The sequence below is a fragment of the Lasioglossum baleicum genome, chromosome 15, assembly GCF_051020765.1.
Source record: "Lasioglossum baleicum chromosome 15, iyLasBale1, whole genome shotgun sequence".
NCBI classification, from domain to species: Eukaryota; Metazoa; Arthropoda; class Insecta; order Hymenoptera; family Halictidae; genus Lasioglossum; species Lasioglossum baleicum.
Window position 1 is genome coordinate 5,383,005 of NC_134943.1, and position 21,321 is coordinate 5,404,325.

The window sequence follows — 21,321 nt, forward strand, 5'->3', positions numbered from 1 at the left end:
ATCTGCAACCTCTGTTAAGCAAAAGAATCAATCGAATTAATTAAATCCATACAGACGTAGATAACTCGCTGGAGAAGATAATGAACTAAATGGAATTCTGTTTGAATAATAGGGAGACTCCGGAGGGCCGCTTCAAGTCAGAGGCAAAGACGGTCGGTACTTTTTGGCTGGAATAATCTCCTGGGGGATCGGTTGCGCGGAGGCGAACCTGCCGGGCGTGTGCACGAGGATCTCGAAGTTCGTCCCGTGGATCCTGAAGAACGTGACTTGACCGATCCCCGTTCGGGTCCTCTCGAAATCTTGTTCACAGCTCGCCGGGACGTTACTCCTCGTAGCCTGAACATCGCGTTTCCTCGATGCTCTGTCGACGGCCGACTCTCCCCGAGGACCCTTTCTCCTTCGGGAGAAAGCGAGCAGATCAGCTGGATCATGTGGATCGCTGGCAAACACACACGGGACTCGATCCTCGACGATAGAAATCGCGGGTCGAGCGAGAGAGCCACGGAAAAACGAAACAAGAAAAACGGATTCACTTGGATCGCGTCCTGAAGACTTCTTCTTCTTCTTCTTCTTCCCCTTCAAGGTCCTCTTCAGGGCTTTGAGCCGAAATCTGATGGAGCTTGCATCTCGAAGACTGTCGCTGAAAGCGAAGCCAATCAAACGCGAGACTGCGATATGTACTTGCGGGACCAGGATAGTCGTCCTTGTTTCTGAAACGCAGGACTGTATTTATATATAAATATAAATATATATATATAATATACATAGAGAGATTTTTAAGTAAGATGATAATATATTTGCTGTCACACCCTGTACATGAGTAGAGAGAGGAGAGCTGGCTCGGCGCTGAAAACATTGGATCTAGATCCACGTGGTTTTAGTTTGTTTTCTTGGATCAGGATCTTGGCTGTTTCGACGTCGAGCTTGCTCGATCGCGGTACGATCTCTGTAAAAATATAATTGCGACTCGCTGAGATTCCGATTTGACTGCTGTTGCATAGTTGATCTGATTTTGTTGGGGATGGAGATAATTGATAATTATATTAACTGTATAGTGAGAAGTATCGAGAATGATTGATACAAGTGGTAAGAGTGATGATAGGGTATGAGAGCTAATAGCAAGATAGCGATTGTATGATACAAAAGCTGAGGTATGATCACAGCATAGTTTATTTAACTTAAAAAATCTTATTGACTGATGCTTCAATATAATTTTATTAAAAATGGCGTGAGTACTCAGTGTGATTGATGGAGTATAGTAGCTAGCTTAACGATGATATGGCTATAGTGTGAAAGCTAGTGTAACAATGATACTGTTATAATATGATCCATCAGTCTTTTATTTCAGTTCGACATATTCTGCTAAAAGAGTGATTGATAGTATAAAGCCAGATAGGTAGTGATATGATTATAGTCGATCAATCTCCTATGTAAACCCGGCAGCGATCTTTGACTCGAAGAACGTCTACAACGACAGCTCCAACAGCTGTCAATCATTTTAAGACGTTAACGATTGCATGCTGTAAGAAAGCGCGAGCAAAAGTGTTTCTAGAGAGAGCTTACTGTACATTTATTCACCCGTTGTATAGCGAAACCTGTAAAATGCTAAGTTCTTGCCCATCGCCCGTTAGTAATCGTCAATTAACAGGAGACTAATTTAAAGACACTGTCGCCTCTCCGTTCGTCTCTCTCCTTTATTTACAACATACGGATTTTTGTACAGACATACATCGTGTACTTAAAGGTAGGTGTGTGCGAAACAGGAATGATCTAATAAATATAAATATATATAATTGTTTATAGATTATATCGATATTTATAAGTATGCCGAATAAACGTATATGTTTATTACTATCCCCGGAGTCGTTCCTTGTGTCCCGGCCGTCGTTGGGTCTTCCTAGACCCGGAAACACAGAAGTCTGAGAGCAGAAACCTAATATATCCTATGAAAATCGAGATGCGGTTGCGTAAAATCCATTTCAACGCGTTCGGTATTTGTTTTTCTTGAAATTGTTCTATGCGCACTGTTATTAGACTGTGGATTTGATGTATCTTCTAGTTTCAGAAATTGTCTAGTTATTATTAGTCTGAAGCTCTTTACACAAATTCTCATTTTACAGTTCATTTGATAAACGCTAGAATAAGAATAAGAAGGATTAAAATAAAGTCTACTCGTTGGAGTCTCCAACGATGAGGATCGCTCGTTAAAATCGAATGGAAGAAGGAACGGAGTATGAATTCGGACGTCAGGATTTAATCGGCGGATCTACGATGACACAGCAGCGACTGATCCGGCACGTTCATCATCGTCGACCTCGCGGAGGCTAAAGAATCCGTGAATTCAGGGGATCGTTCACGCGACCAGCGATTAAGGCCACCGATGTTTCGGCGTCGACGATGAAGTAGAGGAACGGATGAACGGCTGTGAATACCACTGGCCCGGCTCTTTCGAATAACCCGTTACCTGCGAAGACAGAAAGCTTAATGACGTTTTTCAGCTGAAACTTCACAGGGTGCATAATTCTAGGTGGAGCGAAGGCGAAGTTCGAAAAACATCTCTGAACTCCTCCTTTCGCTCCGCGAGTCTTCTGGAGCATGGTCAGACTCTGTACCTCGAATTAATGATCACCCTGTGCAGTATCATTAAGTATACTAATGAGTCCACTATTATATTTTAAGAAAAAATTACAATTTTTTTTTATTTGGGGAATTCTTGAAGAGTTGCAAGTTTGTTTTGCTTGAAAATACTGGAGAAAAATATTTCTCTCTGTTAGAAAATTATTTGAAATTTAATGAAATACAGTGGAGCTTATCAGCATACTTAGTCAAAGCGTTAATTAATCAAACAGGTTGACTGACATCAATGTCCAATTTCCAGCTATGCCAAAGTCTGAAAAATTCCAGAAAAATGTATTAAAAAAGAAACGCGATTACAGCGAGGTCAGTTAAGTCTGTTAAAAAGCTGAACAGTCAACTTGTTTCGTTAACACACTGATCAAGTGCTAATGACGAAGGAAGATTGAGTCAGGGGAACAAAGAGAGGACAGACAGAGCAACAGAAATTAGTAAGTAGCAGAGTAATTAAGTGCCAGAGTGGCCATAGAGGTCGGAGTCATCGGAACGGGAACATTAGCGAGGAGCATTCCTCTCTCACAGTGATTCAAGAGTTTCCTAGTAGACGCAGAGATCGACCGCAAGGTCTTTTTATTTATTTCCCTCGGTGAGTCAGTCTCCAGGATATCAGCGATTAAATCCAGCGAACTTTATAACAATACTGAGAATATTCCCCGATCGTGGACCGGCGTCAATTACAATAAGCCGGAAACAGCTCCTCGGTGTGCAAACAACGACTCGAGGAGAATTCGACATTTACCGATCGAGGAAAAAATCCCAATTATGCAACCCATTGCTTCGGACTCGAGTAAGCATGAATAAGAACGAGATTCACGATGATTACCCTTGGAATCTGGCTGGATCGTGGCTAGATTCGTCGAAATTTATAAATAATAAAATAAGAATTCAAAGATGAGATTACAAAAATTTTAAAAAGAGAGGAAGACGATGACACTATCGATTGCCGAACACTGTTGCATTGCAAACGAAAGGCAACAAAATTCCTCGGCGACGGATTGCCCAATGTCCCCGGAGCCGAAGATCAAGCGGAAGTGACAACATCCCCTTGAAGAATCGATTGAATCCGACGAGACACGACCTTCGCCGAGATTTCTAATCTCGCGTGAGTTCTCGAGGAAGGGAACCGGCATGTCCGACCTTCGCATTCGCTGTTGGAGCGTGGAATTTCGTGTCGGGAACCACGCGTCAAGCTCCTTCCGACGTGACGAAGCGTGTTCATTCACAGAGCACCGTCATTAACGACGCTAATGAGGAAACAAGAGTGGGGGAACCCGCGAGAACGTGACCGAAGAAAAAGAGGGATGATACGCGCCGGTAGTAATGGACGACCGTCATCGGATGGATGATGCACTATCACTTCGTCGTTCGCCTGCACCAATCGCAATTTCACTCGGTTGCGTCAGGCAAATCGTCGAAAGTTACGATCACCCCCTTCCCCTCTCCGCGCAACATTTCGAATAATCCGTGAAATCCTTTTCCCGCGTTTTTCTCAGGTGCTGAATGATTCGAGGATTTCCGAGGAAATCCGAGCGAAGTTCCTGCTGATTCAAGGATTCCCTTAAAATTTCCTCACTCGTGACATTGAGCCTCGAAACTCCTAACCTGCCGCCAGGATTCTTCGATTTTAACGTTGGAACTACCGAGCGAAGTGAAACGAAAAAATTGTCAATCGAATTAGAATGGAAATTGGAAGTTAGTGGGAGTTGCAATTTTTATTTTGCATAAAAATCTGCGATATACCGATGAGTGTTAGCTTCGAGATGCCTTCAAAACAGTTATAGGATATGATAAGAATTTGAATAGAATATGATTTGAAGTAAGAGGAAGTTACTCTTGAAGGCAGGAGAGGATACAGTGCGCTAGTACGTAGAAAGACTAGAGTAGAAACCTGGATGATAGTATCGATAATAGTCCCGTCGAGGTGGAACGATCAAGGGAGGATCGGAATTGGGCGACTCACGAGAGTGGGTTCGATCTGGCTTCATGTAGTTCCTGATGTTCACGCCGATGCTTTGCTGCACGTCCCTCGCGTATACTCCCAAATCCGGGGTCATCAACGACAGGTCAGCAGCCCTTGGCTCGAAAACGTCCACGATACCTAGCTGTGAATCAAATTAACATCATTCAACTACTTGAATTTTAAAAAATCAAGTATTCTAGTACAATTACGCAAATTGAATAAAACTGAGCCAAGTAAATTGACGTCATAGAATAAATTCATTTTCGTCTATGCTTCGCAAACTTTTTTAATAAAGTAAATTGTGGGATCACAGGGGATCAGTTTCACAGCTGTTCCATCATACTGTAGTCCCATGGAGCTCAGGCGTGCTATTTCAGCGTCGTCTCATCAACATTCGAGTTCAGAGTCGGCCAGGGAGCCTCCTCAGGAAGACAAAGAATGCTTATTTCCGTCGGAATCGCCCGGCGTGGCTCGTAAAACTGGCTCGATTAGAACAATTCCCCTGTTGTCTGTTGTTGTTTTTCTTTCCTCATTGTCTATCCGGTTGTTCTTTTCGCGTTGCTCGGAGCGCGAAGCTTTCAGCTTGCTTCGGAATTATCATCAATTACGTGTCGTCAAGGAAACCACCTATACCGATATCTTTGTTCGTGGAACGGCAGCCGTGACGGGAGAAGCGGAAAGTGCACTCAAGATCTCGACTAACGCGATTAAGTAATTAGGAGCTTAATGCCCGAGACTAATGGCGAAATATCGAGCACCGCCGCGCCGCTGGGAAACGCGATTCGACTGCCACGCTTAGGAGACCGTTCGCGTTCGCCAGGCCGGATCAAATTGATCCACGGGCGAATTATGGCAACTTGCTGGGTCTAGTAGGGGACTGATGGAGGACCGAAGGCGTAAACCCAGCTCCATACCCTTTGCAGGAATGACGTCAAGGTGACGAAACCGCGCAACATGAACGACGGAATCGTGGCCCTGACCCAAGTAGCCTGTAACTGCTTCCTCAACAACCTCAACGACTTCCCGCCGAGATCTCGAGACAGCCGATACGTGTCTCGACGGTCCGTCGACATCACCAGCAGAATGTTGTACCTGGGGTCCTGCAACATCCATGGGGAAATGGAGTCAGACGCAGAGACGAGCAAAAGAAAGATTAAATTAGATGTTGTACTCAATTATCAGTATATGAAAAAAGTTGGCATACGATTGACAAAAATTGGCAAACGGTAACGCAAGCAAACGAACTACAGACTACAAATGAGAACCGAGTTGAAAAGAGTAAAGAACTCGTAAAAAAGGTTATTACTTCGAAACGAAATATATCTTGGTAGTTAGTTGTAGAATACTTATTGTTCGCCTTACGTCCAAAGGAAACTCAAGCGCGACAGCATGCAGCGACGGAAAATGTGCAAAAGGTAGAACGGCAAAGTATCTAGATGCTGTGACGGAGGACACGTCGCAGCCGTTCACCAGGAACGATATCTCCGTCGAGTCCCTGACGGAAGCTTCGCTTAAACTCGTCGGATAAGGATTCCAAATGCCCAGATCCTGCATCCAGATTCCCTCGTCTGCAAAGGTTAAGAACCTCGTAAAATACATTCTTGACCTCTCCAAAAAAGGAACATTCCATAAAACTCCACCGTTATCCTCAAACTCTCAACTCATCCAGATCGATCAATCAATCAGAGCTAGACCAACATCTAAAGCTAAAAAACTAGTTTTAAACCTGGGTAGCTCGAGAAGAATCCCCTGGGGCTCCTGGCAGCACGTTTCCTCCTCGTCATCGAGTCAGTGACAGTTGCCGGTAGAGTGGTTGGCTGTCCATCGGACCCGATTTCATTTGCCACGGTTGTAGCTGGCAAATCTGTAGATCCCATCTCACTGGTCTGATTCTTCATCGCCTCTGTTGCAACGGTATTCTCCTCAGCAGGTGGTCCACTGCTAGAACTAGCTTCTAAATTCGCCGGGACAGGGGTCGTTGTTGCCTGATCAATATTACTGGCAGCTGGAGTAGCCTCCGTCATAATCGTCGTTGCAATCGTAGTGGCAGTCGTTGACTCTGTAGCGGTGGTGTCAGGACTCGTATCCTGGAGGACAGTAGTCGGTCCAGATGTCATTGTCTCTGTCGCTGCTTCCGTTAACACAGTAATGTCTGTTGCAGCAGGTAGATCAGTGACAGGGCTGATAGAACCTGTCGAAGTAGCTAAACTCTCTGTCCCTGCGTTCTGAGTGGCAGTATCAACCATAGTTGCTGGAGGAACAGTAGCAGTAGTAGCAGCAGAGGTAGATGCATCAGTGACAGAGGCAGATGCATCAGTGGCTGAGGCTATCGTGGTAGCAATCTCGGACATAGTAGACGTCGACACGGTTGTAATCTCGCTGGGCAAGGTAGCAACTTTCGTAGCCTCTGTTAGGATCGTAGAAGCAAAAGTTGTCTGAGTTAATCTACTCGAAGCTTCGCCAGCTGTCATCGTCATCCCTAGCAGCTCCACAGAAAGAGTTGTTGGTGGCGTTGATTCGCTACTGGCATCTTGTATCGGTTGCATAGTGGTTGCAGTTGCATCATCAGGAGCTGGAGTTTCAACCTCCATTGTTGGTTGATTTGTGGTGGATTCTGGAGCATTGGTAGTTGCGTTTGACTCCTCTTCAGGGATTGTTAGATCGAATCCGTAAAACCTCAGGATGCCCTCGTACTCGGGACGAAGCTTGGTGTCCTCCTGATTGAGAGTTAGGCCTCCGAGGAACCCGTCGGCGTTTAGGTATGTCTGGAAATGCGAATGTGATTCACTAGAAGAAGTGAATCGAAGGAGGATGTATGTGTTTCTTAAAGTTTGCAGGACGTGCAAAAAGAATTCATTAAAAACCTTCCAGTTCTGAAATGTACTTCTAGTTGGCTGTAGTACTAGTAAACAATTTAATAAACACCGTTCTATGTTATTAATATTATAATTTTCCTACGTTTTCCCACACATTCTTCGAAACCCTTTTCCTAACCAACATCACCCTCTTCAACGACTCTACAGGCGTCACGGTTTAGATATAAAACAGTCTACGGGAATTTATAGAAAAATCGATCGACCGAGAGAGAAACTGGCACTTAGAGGAGAGAAATTGCGCGTTCAAGCTGCAAATTAGCTGCTCGGACCGCGTCCGTGGCAAATTCTCCGTGTCCCTTTCGCTAATCTCTATCAAGATTGCGTAATGTTTTCAAAGTTTCGTCATTCTTCTGATTTGTCAGGTGCTTACCCTTAGTCTACGATGGACGTCGCGAAAACCGAGTCGCGTAACGTCTCGGTCCCGAGGCAAGCCTAAAGCATCGGAGATCTGTTGCCTTCCTCTGCCAGCTGAACCCTCGTACAACGCTGCCAGGACAAAGCCAACCCCTGCCGGCGAGAATGCCACGTTCCCGGGGACCGTGTACTGCTGCAGAATCCGCACGCCCAGATCGTTAATAACGTCCGTGATGATGTCGACCGGCCTATGCGGAACCGGTTGATACCAGCCGTCGAACCCCACGTTGTCGTAGCCTCGCACTAGCGTGGGCAACACTGTTGGAAGATTTCAGGAAGATGCATCACTGACCATTACAAACATTAACCGATTGCAATCGTGCTCCACAAAATTAGCGAGCCTTTGATGCAACAACCGGGCAAGTCCATTTTTCAATAAAATTGTACTATATTTTCAAAATCTGGACTTAATCGGTTTTTATTTTCGCATGAGGAACTGTCTAGTTAAGTAATAATATTAACACCAGTAATAATTAATTCTGTATACACATCACAGTATTACATTGTTACAGTTGCGAGCAAGGGCTACTGTAAAAATGTAGGTGTCCATTCCTTGACGTATTTGAAACTGTATACTCCATTTAAAATTTCTCTAAAAAAGCGCAATGCAAATCATTTTCTGCTTTTTCAAACATTCACATGAAGGTGTATCAAACAAATAATAAAACTGCTCAGTACCCTACTTGATCCTTTGCATCGTAACAATAGAAAACCTCTCTAGATCAACAACGCGAATCAATTACTTTACATCCTCTCCTTCCTTAAACAATCTACCTTATGTATACCTAACAGCAAACTGAAATCCATACTAGAAACATAAAATGAAATACCTGACGAAATCAAATGCCTAAGAAAAGAAAAGAAAATTGCCTGAACAGTAAAATCCCTTGAAAAACAGTTTCATAAACTGAAAGATGGATCGACGAAGAATGCAGAAAGTTAATTGAATTTTTCGCAGGTCTATGGTACGTACAGTGAAGCAGAATGGTCCAGGACACGGTCGTCCCCATGTTGATATATAGATCGCTGTCAGAGGATGAAGGCCGGCCGACGCGACGTGCATGCAAACCACTCGCGGACTGTTTCGAACACAGTGTATACGCGGTTTTCCGAGGGTATTAGGATTAGTTAGTCCTAGTCGTCCGCGCTCCACGTCGGAACTGGCTCGTGGATGGTGCACGCCGCCCGCTCGAGGCCCAGCCTCGACCACTCTTGGATTTTTTGAACGGCAAGGTCGTCAGGTAGATAAACCCGTGTCTATGTACGCCGTCATATCGCCCTTCCACTTCCAGCGGCCGCGGGATCCACCTCGGCGGGGTTACAGGTTCCCTGGAGAACGGGAACGTCCGCGGAGAACGAGCCTCCGGAGATGAATTATTCAGAGGATCGCCGGGAATTCGTTTCGCGAGGAACACGATCGCAATTTAGCGCTACTCGGACTGCCTCCGCATTAAACAGCCATTTCTTCGGCGGCCTCTCGAATTTTCGACTACGCGAAGCCAATTATAACAAATTTCAAACTCTTAACCTCATAGTTAAAATGACGCTAATCAAATTAATATTACACACGCTGTTATGTCAAATCATACAGCTAAATTGTTTAAATATTTTGCGAAGGAAATTGCATTTAATAAGATGTTTTGAAGTAAATGGTGGTAGCGTTGCTTTTGACGATTTTATGGTACACATGGCTAGATGAAGTACTCGATATCCAAGATTCGTGTAAAAAATCGAATTTGCTACGGCCTGATTTACGCAGATCGGATCACGTCTTTATAATTAATACCTACGTGCCCAGAATCGAGATGCAACGTCTCGACCTTTCTACACTCGCGTTCGCACACATGCAACTCCCATTCTTCTTAAGACTGTGATCTTAATAAAGTACCTAGTTGTGGCAACTTCCACCGTAACGTAACAAGCAGAGTCATACGTGTCATAAGCGTTGCTCAATGTTCACGGTCGCTGTTACTCGCGGAGGATAATCCCACAGCGAAATTTTCCGATCGATTAGAAGAACGAGGTTGCGTTAACGTCGATTCTCTTCATCTTTCGGGATCGATTTCTGCAGTGTGTGATACACGATTATGATTCTTCGTCTCGTTTGTTGTGGCATAGATACCTGATTTCTTTCATTATGTAACACACGTGACTTTTACCGCGAGATGCTTCCACAGATCGTTACCAAACACGTCAGGCTTTAACATTCAACAATGAACAGCCTTCTCTTTCTTCCAGATGATGGTTCGTCACTTTTTAATGCTGGAATTAACGAGCATGAAAAGCGACTGATTGTAGAATCTTATAAAAATGATCAAATTGCGTTCGTTGAATGGTGTAATTGGGTAATGGTGCAAGACGTGTAATTAGGATGTATAATTTAGTGGTAAATTCGCACGATCATTACTAGACTGCGGATTTTATGCATTTGTGGCAAAAATGTGTGTTTTGTACGCGACTATTGTTCCGAATAAGCCATTTGCGAAGTGGCGATTTTCTATAGTCTGGTCCACTTTGTGGCTTATTAATTCAACGCCGTCATTTTTATAAGACAACACACACCCATTAACCGTCTTTACTGCTCGGCAGGTCTACCGTTAATTAATTCTACGAAGGAGGCCCACCGAAGGTGTAGTCCCATCTCCGTGTCTCGTCTTCACTCACGAACTGACTGACACTTTGCTGGCGGGCAGGCATCGCTCGGAAGGATCGCTCGTTGTCCGAGGTTGCGTGGATATCCGCGCAATATCCGGTGCCGTCCGCAAATTAGACGTTCGTGATGGTAATTGTAAACGGCCGGTGGACGGTCCGTAAGCTATCGGCTTGTCTCCCGATCGGCGAGAATCGTTTCGCGCCTATCTCCCCGAGCCAATTAACACCGAGAAAACAGGCCGCTTACTACCGTTTCGTCGTTTTCTCGTGCCATTCACCGGCCGTCATTCCGACGGATAATGAAGGAAAGGTTCGAGAACGAGTTAGTATTGTGCAACGTGATCTTTCGGGGCTTCCGGTGGCGATGTTTTGCCAACGCGAATATCGGACAGAGGGAGGAAGGGAAGAAATTGCAGCCGGCACGGTGCGGGAGTGGTTTGTTTATTCGCGAGGAGAAATCGCCGTTTGAACAGTGAAGAGCTGGCGTGAAGAGCGAAAGCAATTTGCATGGGCTACGGAACGTGTCCTAGAAGCTCCGTTTACGAGACGAACGGACGGATCAGCTTCCGTTCCTTGGACACCTTGCGCCTGTGCCAGTAGAACTCGCAGAACAAAAAGAAGAAGGACAGCGTCACGCCTGAAACGCGAGACACTCTGTTAATCCCCGAATTTTACAGTCAAACTCCGTAGAACTGAACGATTTACGGACCAACCCAATAGAAACGATAATAATAAATAACAATTCTACCCATGAAAAGGACGAAGAAAATCCCTTGCATATCGGCCACGTTCACTTTCCGCTCGTTCACCACTTGATTGTTGCCGGCCATCTCCCAGCACTTGTCTCTGATCGGCATCCTCTCCGTGATCCATTTGTGCATCAGTCCCGACTCCAGCATGCGACGCAACCTATTCCCCAATTAAGAAATCTCGTTGTTAATCTCGCTGTTAACTTTCTCGTGGTGAGAATTCGCCCATTTCCTCTCTTAGATTCCACAAAACCCGCGAGATCTCTTCCTGCTTCTCTTGTAAGATACATATTTCTGTCAAATGTGGCATTACAAATCAGACGTAATTCATTAACGTAAAGTGTAAAGCAAAAATGAATGAAGAGTATTATCCTAGAATCTTCTATGCAACCGTTTCCGAAGAGAAAATGCGAGCGGGTTAACACACTGTGAAATTAGCTCGGCGTGTAACTTACTCAGCGTTGATTACAGGCAGATAAGGGCTGCCTTCTGGGATGATCATCGCGATCGGCTCGTTCAGGAACTCGTCCTGGCTCAGGGAAAAATGGCAGCCTCCGGTCAGCAGTAAATCTTTCCTCATCAAGAACCTATTTTCGCAGACACCATCTTCCGATAGAGCTCTTCTCCTTTTCTTCCGTGCGAAAGTTGAAAAATCGAGAAAAACATCGTGAAGAAGTACCTGAGAGAACTTCTCCAGTCGATCAACGCGTGTTTCCCTTCCTTGACGCGTCCGATCATTTTCTCGTCTTCCGTGTTGTTGTACTTCTCCGCGCGAGCCAGTAGAATGTGATACTTCGTCTCTTCTGCATTCTGCAAGTACACCTCGAGGAAACTGCCGTTCAGGAAACCCCATGTCATCCTGTCCCTGCGACCGATCAAGTCCTCCACTGTTAGGATCGACGCGTCCATTCTTGGAAATGTTAGGAACGCTACCAAACTCCCAGAATATGTAGCCACGATCACCATGACGATCAACCACCAGACACCGATCAGGAAACGGGCACTATCTGACTGCGGTAAATACATTCCCCCTGGAATTTTAAAACCTTGACATATCTTACCCTAATTGCTCAGTGAACGATGCCCAAACGCTTTTAAATTCCGTCATTAAGCGGCGAAACATTCGCGAATGGGCACGAGCCATTAAGTCAGCGAAGTCACTACCGAGAACACAAGAAGGGGATTCCGGATCGCGTGATCGTTTTACGGGGCTGGGCGGAGGGGGGGGGAGAGGAATAGGGTCGCGGAAGGGCCAATGAAATCGTACCTTGTTGAAGCAGAGCCCCGTACACGTACCACACACACTGGAACGACGAGTTCAGGCCCGAGGTCTGCGTGCTGTACGGACTGCACTTGTGAATCATGTACAAGATCGGACCCATTATGATAGTGGACACGGCCAGGCAGGCCCACGTCTAAAAGCCAGGCCTGGGTTAGAGGTATGCCAGCTCGGAGAATGCCGAGCTAAACGACCGCGATCTTTACAGTTCTGTCATCAGAAGCTATTAGAACTTCGGTATGTCGGAACGTTAAGGGACGAAATACTTTTTTCTTAGCGTGACGAAACCGATTCGCTCCCTCTCTGCTTCTCGACCAGTGAAATCAAAAGGTTGTTAACTATGTAAGCTGCAATGCTTACGAAACGTTGGAAAATGATTGCAAAAGTAACAGCCGGATGATGTCTAGCTGTGGAGACTCTAATCTCTGAAAAGATGAAAGCAATGGTGGATTCCGGGTTAGCATACCTGTTCGGTGAACGGCGAGGCGAATAATAGCGCCCTGGACAACTGTCTGGGCCTGGCAGTTAAAAAACTATACGTCTGCACGTATATTGGGACCGTGAAATTGATCGCATTCTTGCCATCCTCGTTCACGGTGTAAGCAACAGCTGCCAACAGTACCTTCTTCTGACGGACCAGCTCGATCACCTCCTGCGGCATCTGTCTCGTGTTCGACATCGTCATTCCCTTAACTTTCTGCGCAAGACAGTAGCCTCATAAATATTTAGGAACATTGTAAAGAGAACAGAGAGGGGAAAAAGATCAGTGAATCCTTACGTCTCCGAGCTTGTCGAAACGAGAAGCGACCCAAGAATTCGCGGTCTTGTTCAATTCTGGTGCTATCACCGTGTAGGTGAAGTTCAGCTTTTTGCCCAGGTGCTTCACCACGTCGAAGACCAGGCCCTCGTACGTTTTCTCACCTGTGCTGCTGATTGTGATCACTTGCCACGGTGGATTCTGAAAGGATTCTTCGATGATCCACAAGTACTTTAATCCTTTACCTATCTGCGATCACTAATCGCCTTGGTCTTCTTGGTCGGCTACGTACAGAATAAGTCGCGATGGGCAAGGAGATGCCACGGAACCCATGAGCAATGTGAGGGAAAAGCATGTCCGTCAAATTAACACTGAATCCTGGCGTCCACACCCCGATATCTAGCATGTGACCTTGATTCCTGCCACGGAAGAAGAAATTGCCCCACGTGATAGCAGTGGTGAACTTCCATGTGGGACATTCCTTGTTATTATCCTCGGCAGCGTAAATCTTATGTTACAAACAAATTGAAGAAACACATACTTTCAATCTCCTGATATGCAAGATACTGACTCCTGATATAAAAGGTACTGACTCTGACGTTCTTCAGGACCTCGTGACGCCTCTCGCGCTTCGTCAACCTGACGATCTCGAAATCCTCGTCGCCGATCCTCTTTAGCATCTCGATCTCCTTCTTCACGGAGGCCTCTAATGCTCTAGCTACAGCTTTGACTAGTCTCTTAATGTATCGCATCAGTTTCACCTAATAGAAATGTCAAATCAAAGGGAATCCGATTTTAGATTGTCATAATGATCACTGAATGAATAAAATGTCGACTCCGATGAATAAAATTAGTTTGACTCCGTCAATTATCATCGAGCATTCGATCATTACTTCGCAGAAGCCGTCGGTATCGGTCGCGTTGTACACGAAGGCCACGTTTCCACCTTCTGCCAATAGATCGACGAACGCTGTCATGTTGGTCGAGTTCTGAGCAGCGCTGTCCGTGATAACGTACAACCACTGGCTCCCAGGATGCACCATCTTCAAGGACCTCGCCTTTAAAACGAAAGAAAGTTGTGTAATCGGCTCTGCCTTCTTGCTTGTACCTGCCTGCTACCTCAATTACGCTGTTAAGTGGACTTAAATCATTAAAACGCAATTTGTGACAGGATGTGTCCTCGACAAGCAGCTTCGAACAAGATTGTCGAAGAGCCTGGAAACGATCCGTTCCTTCCTATTAACACCTACTTCAAACGTTTTGTCATACTCTATGAATTGCGTTCGCTATTCGCAGAGGAAGTAGAAAAATGTTTGTAATAAATTCAGGACGTGGAGAGGAAGGAAATGAAGGTGCTTTAGATAACTAAAAATTAGGACCCAAGTCCCAGGACCCAATGATCAAACGAATCCTCACCACGTCCATGACATCCGGAACGATCTCAGTAGTAGCGATCACCAAGAAGCAGTGTCCCAGCTGATCCACGTGAAAATCGCTCAAAGTGTTATGCACTAAAGCCTTCCTAGCTCTGTCCGTCTCGTTCTGCTTCAGAGTGAAGATCGACCTGGAGATCAGATTTACGTGCTTGGTGGGCAGCTTGTCTGAGATGGCCATCATCACTCTGCTGACCATGTCTCTGTCTGAAACAAACCGAAAGCAAAACACCAGCTTAATTAGATAATGGGGACTAGATGAACACGGTGTCGAAGACTGGTGGTCTTATCACCGAAAGACTCGTCGTGGAGAACGTTGATCGCGTTCCAAGACAGGATGTCCATCATCCTCAGGTCGAGGAAGATCTGGGAAAGTTCCTCGCCGGGCTTCACCATCGGGATGCTGATGCCGTCGGTGTCCCTGAGTCTGGGACAGTCTGCATCTTTGCAGCGAAGGACATTTTAGAATGAATTGCTCGAGATGTCAGAAACATCGATTAAATAAGAAAGGGTCTAGAAACTGTTCTAGAGTGATGGCGTTGTGTGGCAAATAATGTCTGGGGCAGTCTGTATCTTTTAGAAAAGGACATTTTACAATCAACAGTCCAGGACATCAGAAAAACGAATAAAATAAAAGTGTTGGCAGCAATTTAATAGAACAAAGGATCTAGTGATTAAATAGAGAAGAGGATTCAGGGCAGCAAGAGCGAAATTGTCTAGCGGAGTGTCCTTAATCGATCGATTTGTCTAGTTTCCCTCGGTCCAGTCGGATTTTCAAACAAAAGGATGCCTGTTTAATGATCTCTTACCAGTTATCGCGAAATGCATGATATCCTCGCTGCGCGCAGCCTCGTGCAGCCGCCAAGTTAGGTAGCAAGTCGCGACAGACAGAAGTATCGTGTAATCTTGGTGCATGCATCGATCATTTGTAATCAGAAGGTTGAATGATGACGATTAATTAACCTATCGATCGGGGCTCGCGCGCTTACCTTGTCGCAGAATGACGTTCGTGTCCTGGAAGAGATGAACCACGATTCCACCCACGTGCATCTCCTTTTTCACGGTGTGTGCGATCAGATCGTGGATCGACTCGACCACGTTTCGGTGTTCTTCTTTGTTGCTGAAGAAGCTTTTATCGATCACCACCGCTACCGAAGGTAGTAACTATTCTTTTTCAATGTTTTTGGTATTGTTTGATATTTTTTGGAAGATTTGAATCGTACCCATGGAGGCGTTAGCGGTCGTCAAGGATGGAAAGTCGTTGTAGCTTGCCCCATAGTTGACGTACGAGAGTACGAACAGGACCGATAGCATTTTTATTGGGAATAACACCGGGACGGTATCGTCTGGCCGATATATAAGCCGAGGACACCGGTAAATAATGTATCACTTCATTAGTTTCGCCAATCCGTTATTACAAACCCGGTCAGAACGCAATCACCGAGCCGAGCGCCGGTCAGGCCTAATGTAAACTGGATGCGCTGCGAATCACAGGAAAGGTCAGCTATTCAATAACTTATGGCAGACCGATCGAATCCCCGCGGAATTGGAACAGGACATTATTCGGTCTAGTTGCGTGTGCCTCTTGGTTGATCTTGAATTTAAGCTGCTCGTAGGACTCGTACCTTGCCAAACTTAGGAGGATCTCGCCTGAACGCAGGACATGTTCAACCATCGGTAGGATTTTAATCGACCTAAGATTTTATTTACATTTTTATCAATAGTCGAATTGTTTAGCGTGAATCTGAGACATTGAAGAGATATAATCAGAATGGAATCCTGCTGACAAAAGTCGGATGTTAGTATAACTAACTTCAAAGAAAAATTAGATGTAGTACAAGGAGGAATGTAACATGTACACATGATAAATATTTCGGTTAAAATTCTGTCTGTAGCGTATACAATAGATTGCTTTCGATCGCCGAGCATGTAAGACATCAACAGTTAGTGTCGCTGTCTGTCAACGGAAGAGACAATTGTATTGTTTCATATCGGTCGGTGGAACGCAGCGGTATACCACTTCCGTGTAGCGAAATCAGAGATAAAGCCAATGGCGTTGCATTATTACAACCTACGCGCGCTCGTCGTCGTTAGAAAAGTCAGACATTGTTATTATATTCTTTAATTGCTCAAATCTCTTGATATTAGTTATCATTGTTCAGGATATCTTTCATTGATTAACTATCAGAAAGAGACAAAGTAAAAGCGATTTTTTTGTCTGAAAGTAATAATTTATTAAATATACGTTATACTCTAAGACTTCTGCGTGTACTCGACTACTAAATATTGTCCTGGTTTATGTTAGTTTTATGATGCGTACGTAGACATGGTAATATTTACTAAATGTACAATCTGTACAAACGTTTAAAACTTCTGTATGTAGTCAGTCATCTTTATCTTTTATATTGCTATTTTATAGCAATATTATTTATCTATGACCATTTTATTGTGTTTCTTATCTGCTTTTTTTTGTCTAGTATTCTATTCTCTTGTGATATTATTCATAGGCCCGTTTTAATTTCTACTACTTCGCAAAACCGATAAAAATATAAAAAAGACGTCGAAAATTCAAAAAGGACAACTAAAAACGAAGAAACTGCTAGAGAAAGGTTTAAATATCGAACCCTCCGAACACACTGTAGTTCAACGTTGTTCCGCCACTTCCGGTTGAATAGAACCGGAAGAGCATCCACCAAAAAAGTCAGAACGAAATTCGAATGGTGCGGGCGTGCGGTATTCGAAACGTGCTAATCGCGAGTACGATTCCTCTTCGGTCTGCGTAAGAATAACAATGAACGATAACAAATTCGAGACGAACAATGTTCGCTCGGGAGTAACAGTGTGCGCGAGTTATCTTGCGGGACTAGTCTAGTTCGTGACGATTCGGGTGACATCGTGCGGTGCGCGGCTCGTACGTGCACGGCTCTATTACAGTCTCGGAACAGTTGGCTCCGAATGTGTCCGAGAACCATGCAGCGACTGTATGCCTGCATGTGTAGATCTCGTGGTACACGTAATACAGGCATCGTTGGACGATATTTTCAGCGGAGATCCGACCAGAGTTGAACTCTCTCGCGAGAAGGTCACCGAAAAAACCATTCCCCGTGCAATGTCAAGCACCGTACAATATGATGGGCTGAACGTCTCCGAGAAAACTGACAGAAGCAACGCGTACAAGCGAGCCGCACGGGAAACGAGCTTAGGCAAACCACCAGTGAGAGGAATCGCGCCCTCGGGGAAAAGTGGGAGTGAAAGTGGAAAAATCCCGTTTTTCGAAATTGCACGAAGCACGGGGCCGCGCACCTAGTGCAACAACCCACACGGGGTACTCTGCTGATGTTCCGCAGAAACGATGGAGCCCGAGGAACCGTTGCTGCAAGGGATTCTGCTGTTACCGCCGCAAGGAATGCTAGGCCAACTCAAGGTTGGTTCATGTCCCGCACAGATTTACGATCCCAACACCCGTGCATTCTATCACGCGATGTTCCTTTCTTGCCCATTGTCTTCGTCGCAGGATGCAAATGATCCATCTCTCGTTATCAGTCATCGTCACCGAGGAATAACCTACAAAGCGATCGAGTTACAGACGTTTCACGGGCTCGCGCTCGATGCAACGTGATACACGTCACTCTCGATTCACGGCAATATTTTCGTCGAAATTTCAATGCTATGCCACGGTGTTCCTCGACATTTTTACCTAAACATGTTCGTTTGGAATTATTTGTACCCGATTGTTTATAATATCACGTTTTTATAAACCTGCTACAACTGTACCATTGGATATTGTATAATCAATTCATGCATATTTGACAGTAACGTTTACGTGCAAAACATAACATTCATTATTATACTTCAGATTTTATGTATTTATGACGAATAGGACCAATAGGGTTAATATTCAATCTTCAGCTTCTACATGTTATACCTTGTTGCTCCATTGCAGAAAACCTGGCATAAAAGGTTTTGCCAACTGTTCAGAACCAGCAACTATGGGATCAAGCGTGTGGAGATCTATGACAACCAAGAGGAAGCCATTCTACAATTGCACACACCACGCATTATTACCTTAGATGCATGCATCAAAATTGCACCTAGCAACCAATCTCATGTGTTTACTGTAAGTAATGCATCATTGTGTTTAGAATGAATCATACTGCGGTATGTTAATACTTTTACTTTATTGTTTTGTGTAGGTAGTAACCAAATCAGGAATCCACTATTTTGGATGTTACTCCGAATCAGATATGAGCCATTGGATTACTGCGTTTCAGTTGGTAGCGTTCAAAGATAGCGTGTCTAACCAGACGATAGAAGAAAACAATGATCTGTATTGTACCAGTGGAGAAGGTGTATTTTCAGTCAGAGTTGTAGAAACAGACGCATCCAAACGATGCGGTCTTGAGACTAGGAACTATACTCTTGTGGTGGCTACAGCTGATATTAAATTAATGGACGGTGATGTGGTTCTGTTCACTTGGCCGTACAGATATATTAGAAGATACGGCTATAAAGATGGCAAGTTCATCTTCGAAGCGGGCAGAAAATGTGAGTCCGGAGAAGGTTCTTTTCGCATGGAGCACAGCAGCCAACAAGAGATATTCAGGTGCATGTACTCCAAGATGAAGTCTATGAAAAAATTAATGAATGAAGAAGGTAATCCAGCAATCGAGTGCAACGATGCTCAATATCACGCAGCCTTGTCTATGGAAGCAGGCTCCAGAGCAGCGTTACCTCCCTCCCCAAATAGTTCTGGTAATTTAATTGACATTGACTTTTCAACTCCGCAAAATTCCCAAAAACAATCAAACTCATCTACGAACACGGACGCTAATTTATCTAGTAAACCTTCCTCTTCTCTTCTCAAGTCTAAACCGGCGAAACCGCCACGGAAATACGCGTTCCAAGGTTTGCCGGATAAGAAGATTGCAGACTCTGAGTTATCAGACCTGTCTGCGTGTGGGGAATACAAGACATTGAATCGCGACAATTCGCCGGAATTGTCCCAAAAGACGATAGGGAGTTCGATATTTGACGACGAAGAGAGACACTCGTACGATTTAGTGGAAGTAAGAAATGACGCGTGGAAAACTCACGGTATCGATACCATACATCACACAGAGCGAGCGAACTCGTTGTTGCACAGCGACAAAAGTAAAGAGAACGAGGACGACATCCAATACGAAACTGTGATGCCTCTTATATCATCCCAAAACTCATCGAAAAGTAAGTCTAGTATTTCTGATAATCCGATAATGACATCGACGATTAACGTGTCGAATAAACCTGTTGACGAATCTGATTACGATAAGTTAGAGCATTTCGGATCCGCGAGCAAAATCAATCAAAAAGGTACATTTAAATTCGGGAACTTTAGCAATGCCTCTCAGAATTCACATTCCAACGTTTCGTTAAATAGTTCTGTAGTCGACACGACCACTGCCTGGTCTAATTATGATATTGTGGAGGACATGTCTGCTGTTAGATTGGCAGATGATAGTCATCTTGGGTACGGTGTTATTAGAAAGAAAACGAACCATTCCGATTCTGGTTCTACCAGCAGCACAGTGGGTCCAAAGCATAAAGTCTTTAATAATAGTGAATATGCAATTGTGTCAAAACCAAAAAGGGTATAAAAGATCCAAAAGGAAGTCCGTTTCGTAAATATATTAATTATTCTTCATTCAGAGATTCTCAGTTCTCCGAAACGATTAAAGTAATACTAGTCTACATTATGACTAGAATAAGTTCATTCCTACCATTTCCTGTATAACGAAACAGTTGTGTTGATATTTTACAATTTTGTTTATATAAATATATATATACATATATATACGCGCGGAAATGAAATGTCATTCGTCTTCTGCAAAGATTAGTTTAAGAAATACTAGTCTTTTTAATCATTGTCAATTATCTAGGAATAGTTAATTATATTAGAAACGAAATGAAATAATTTTTGCAAAAAATCGAAGGTTAATTTTTTTTTAAATGTACAACTGACTGATTGCTACAAAAAGATATAGGTGCCTTATATCGTGAAATTAGATAGGGAAGTCGAGATACATTTTAATAAAATCTTTGCAAAATTTCAAAGTTAAATTTGCATGTTAGTCGAATATCTGGTGTACTTAGAGATATTTAAGTATTGTTATTCTCATACTACCATTAGTTCTATATATTACAGTGCTATGTCAACTTCGATTAGAGTTGTGCCTTCACTAAGATGTTTAAATGTTTATGATAACATAAAGTCTTCAGATACAGAGTTTATATATTTATAGATATATATATACGTGATAAGTGAAAAACAATAAGTCATTCCCCATGTTTCTAGTACATATATTTTATAAACTTATGTACTATATATACACACTTATAAAGGATTTAGGTGTGTACCATATTATTAAGTAAAACATAGTTTTATAAACAGTGTATCATACACGTGCATACTTGATAGTTATTTATACAAATATTCATATTTTGTCAATTAGAATTTGCCATAATATGGTAACTTCTACATCATGTGCCAAGGTCTGCCATTCAAATTTGTTGATATTAAATCGTGTAATA

General features: G+C 43.9%; 3 protein-coding genes and 1 long non-coding RNA gene across 10 annotated transcripts in view; 2 read left to right on the plus strand and 2 right to left on the minus strand.

Moving 5' to 3' along the window:
• LOC143216518 (uncharacterized) overlaps positions 1–1,919 on the plus strand; it is a 75,767-nt gene extending 73,848 nt beyond the window's left edge. For 4 of the 6 annotated variants that reach the window (XM_076439651.1, XM_076439653.1, XM_076439652.1 and 1 more), the window contains one exon: positions 113–1,918. In XM_076439651.1, the coding sequence (XP_076295766.1) occupies positions 113–271 (159 nt within the window). In that variant the 3' untranslated portion in view covers positions 272–1,918. Of the gene's footprint in view, positions 1–112 lie in introns of all 6 variants that reach the window. The other 2 variants (XM_076439648.1, XM_076439649.1) reach the window with 1 other exon arrangement.
• Ir93a (Ionotropic receptor 93a) lies at positions 1,598–16,435 on the minus strand. The gene is made up of 23 exons (XM_076439698.1): positions 15,978–16,435; positions 15,744–15,902; positions 15,564–15,659; positions 15,048–15,197; positions 14,738–14,961; positions 14,215–14,379; positions 13,915–14,082; positions 13,614–13,829; positions 13,343–13,522; positions 13,031–13,261; positions 12,553–12,700; positions 11,965–12,316; positions 11,741–11,872; positions 11,285–11,445; positions 11,080–11,173; positions 9,640–9,708; positions 8,858–9,003; positions 7,841–8,142; positions 6,321–7,359; positions 5,957–6,162; positions 5,509–5,694; positions 4,523–4,736; positions 1,598–2,464 (listed from the first exon to the last, which is right to left on the minus strand). The coding sequence occupies exons 1-23, from the start codon at positions 16,066–16,068 to the stop codon at positions 2,325–2,327; spliced, it is 4,869 nt and encodes a 1,622-aa protein (XP_076295813.1). The 5' UTR covers positions 16,069–16,435; the 3' UTR covers positions 1,598–2,324.
• Positions 16,271–17,774, minus strand: LOC143216524 (uncharacterized). The gene is made up of 2 exons (XR_013010578.1): positions 17,379–17,774; positions 16,271–16,448 (listed from the first exon to the last, which is right to left on the minus strand). It is a non-coding gene; the product is annotated as an uncharacterized LOC143216524 (long non-coding RNA).
• Positions 17,775–18,036: 262 nt separating this feature from the next.
• Positions 18,037–21,221, plus strand: Dok (docking protein homolog). Of its 2 annotated transcripts, none has more exons than XM_076439655.1 (3): positions 18,037–18,178; positions 18,698–18,871; positions 18,948–21,221. In XM_076439655.1, the coding sequence occupies exons 1-3, from the start codon at positions 18,107–18,109 to the stop codon at positions 20,385–20,387; spliced, it is 1,686 nt and encodes a 561-aa protein (XP_076295770.1). In that variant the 5' UTR covers positions 18,037–18,106; the 3' UTR covers positions 20,388–21,221. The 2 variants fall into 2 exon arrangements, with proteins under 2 accessions (XP_076295770.1, XP_076295771.1); XM_076439656.1 differs by lacking the exon at positions 18,037–18,178 and adding an exon at positions 18,228–18,459.
• The last annotated feature ends 100 nt before the right edge of the window (positions 21,222–21,321 follow it).

Bases quoted from the DNA above. Each gene is read 5' to 3' on its own strand.
- Dok (XM_076439655.1), top strand. From the start codon at position 18,107: ATGGAGCCCGAGGAACCGTTGCTGCAAGGGATTCTGCTGTTACCGCCG. The intron at 18,179-18,697 runs GTTGGTTCATGT...GCTCCATTGCAG, and splicing joins GAATGCTAGGCCAACTCAAG to AAAACCTGGCATAAAAGGTT. The intron at 18,872-18,947 runs GTAAGTAATGCA...TGTTTTGTGTAG, and splicing joins ACCAATCTCATGTGTTTACT to GTAGTAACCAAATCAGGAAT.
- Ir93a (XM_076439698.1), bottom strand. From the start codon at position 16,068: ATGCTATCGGTCCTGTTCGTACTCTCGTACGTCAACTATGGGGCAAGC. The intron at 15,660-15,743 runs GTAAGCGCGCGA...GCATGCACCAAG, and splicing joins GAACGTCATTCTGCGACAAG to ATTACACGATACTTCTGTCT. The intron at 5,695-5,956 runs GTAAGGCGAACA...TGGATGTTGCAG, and splicing joins CGCTTGAGTTTCCTTTGGAC to GACCCCAGGTACAACATTCT.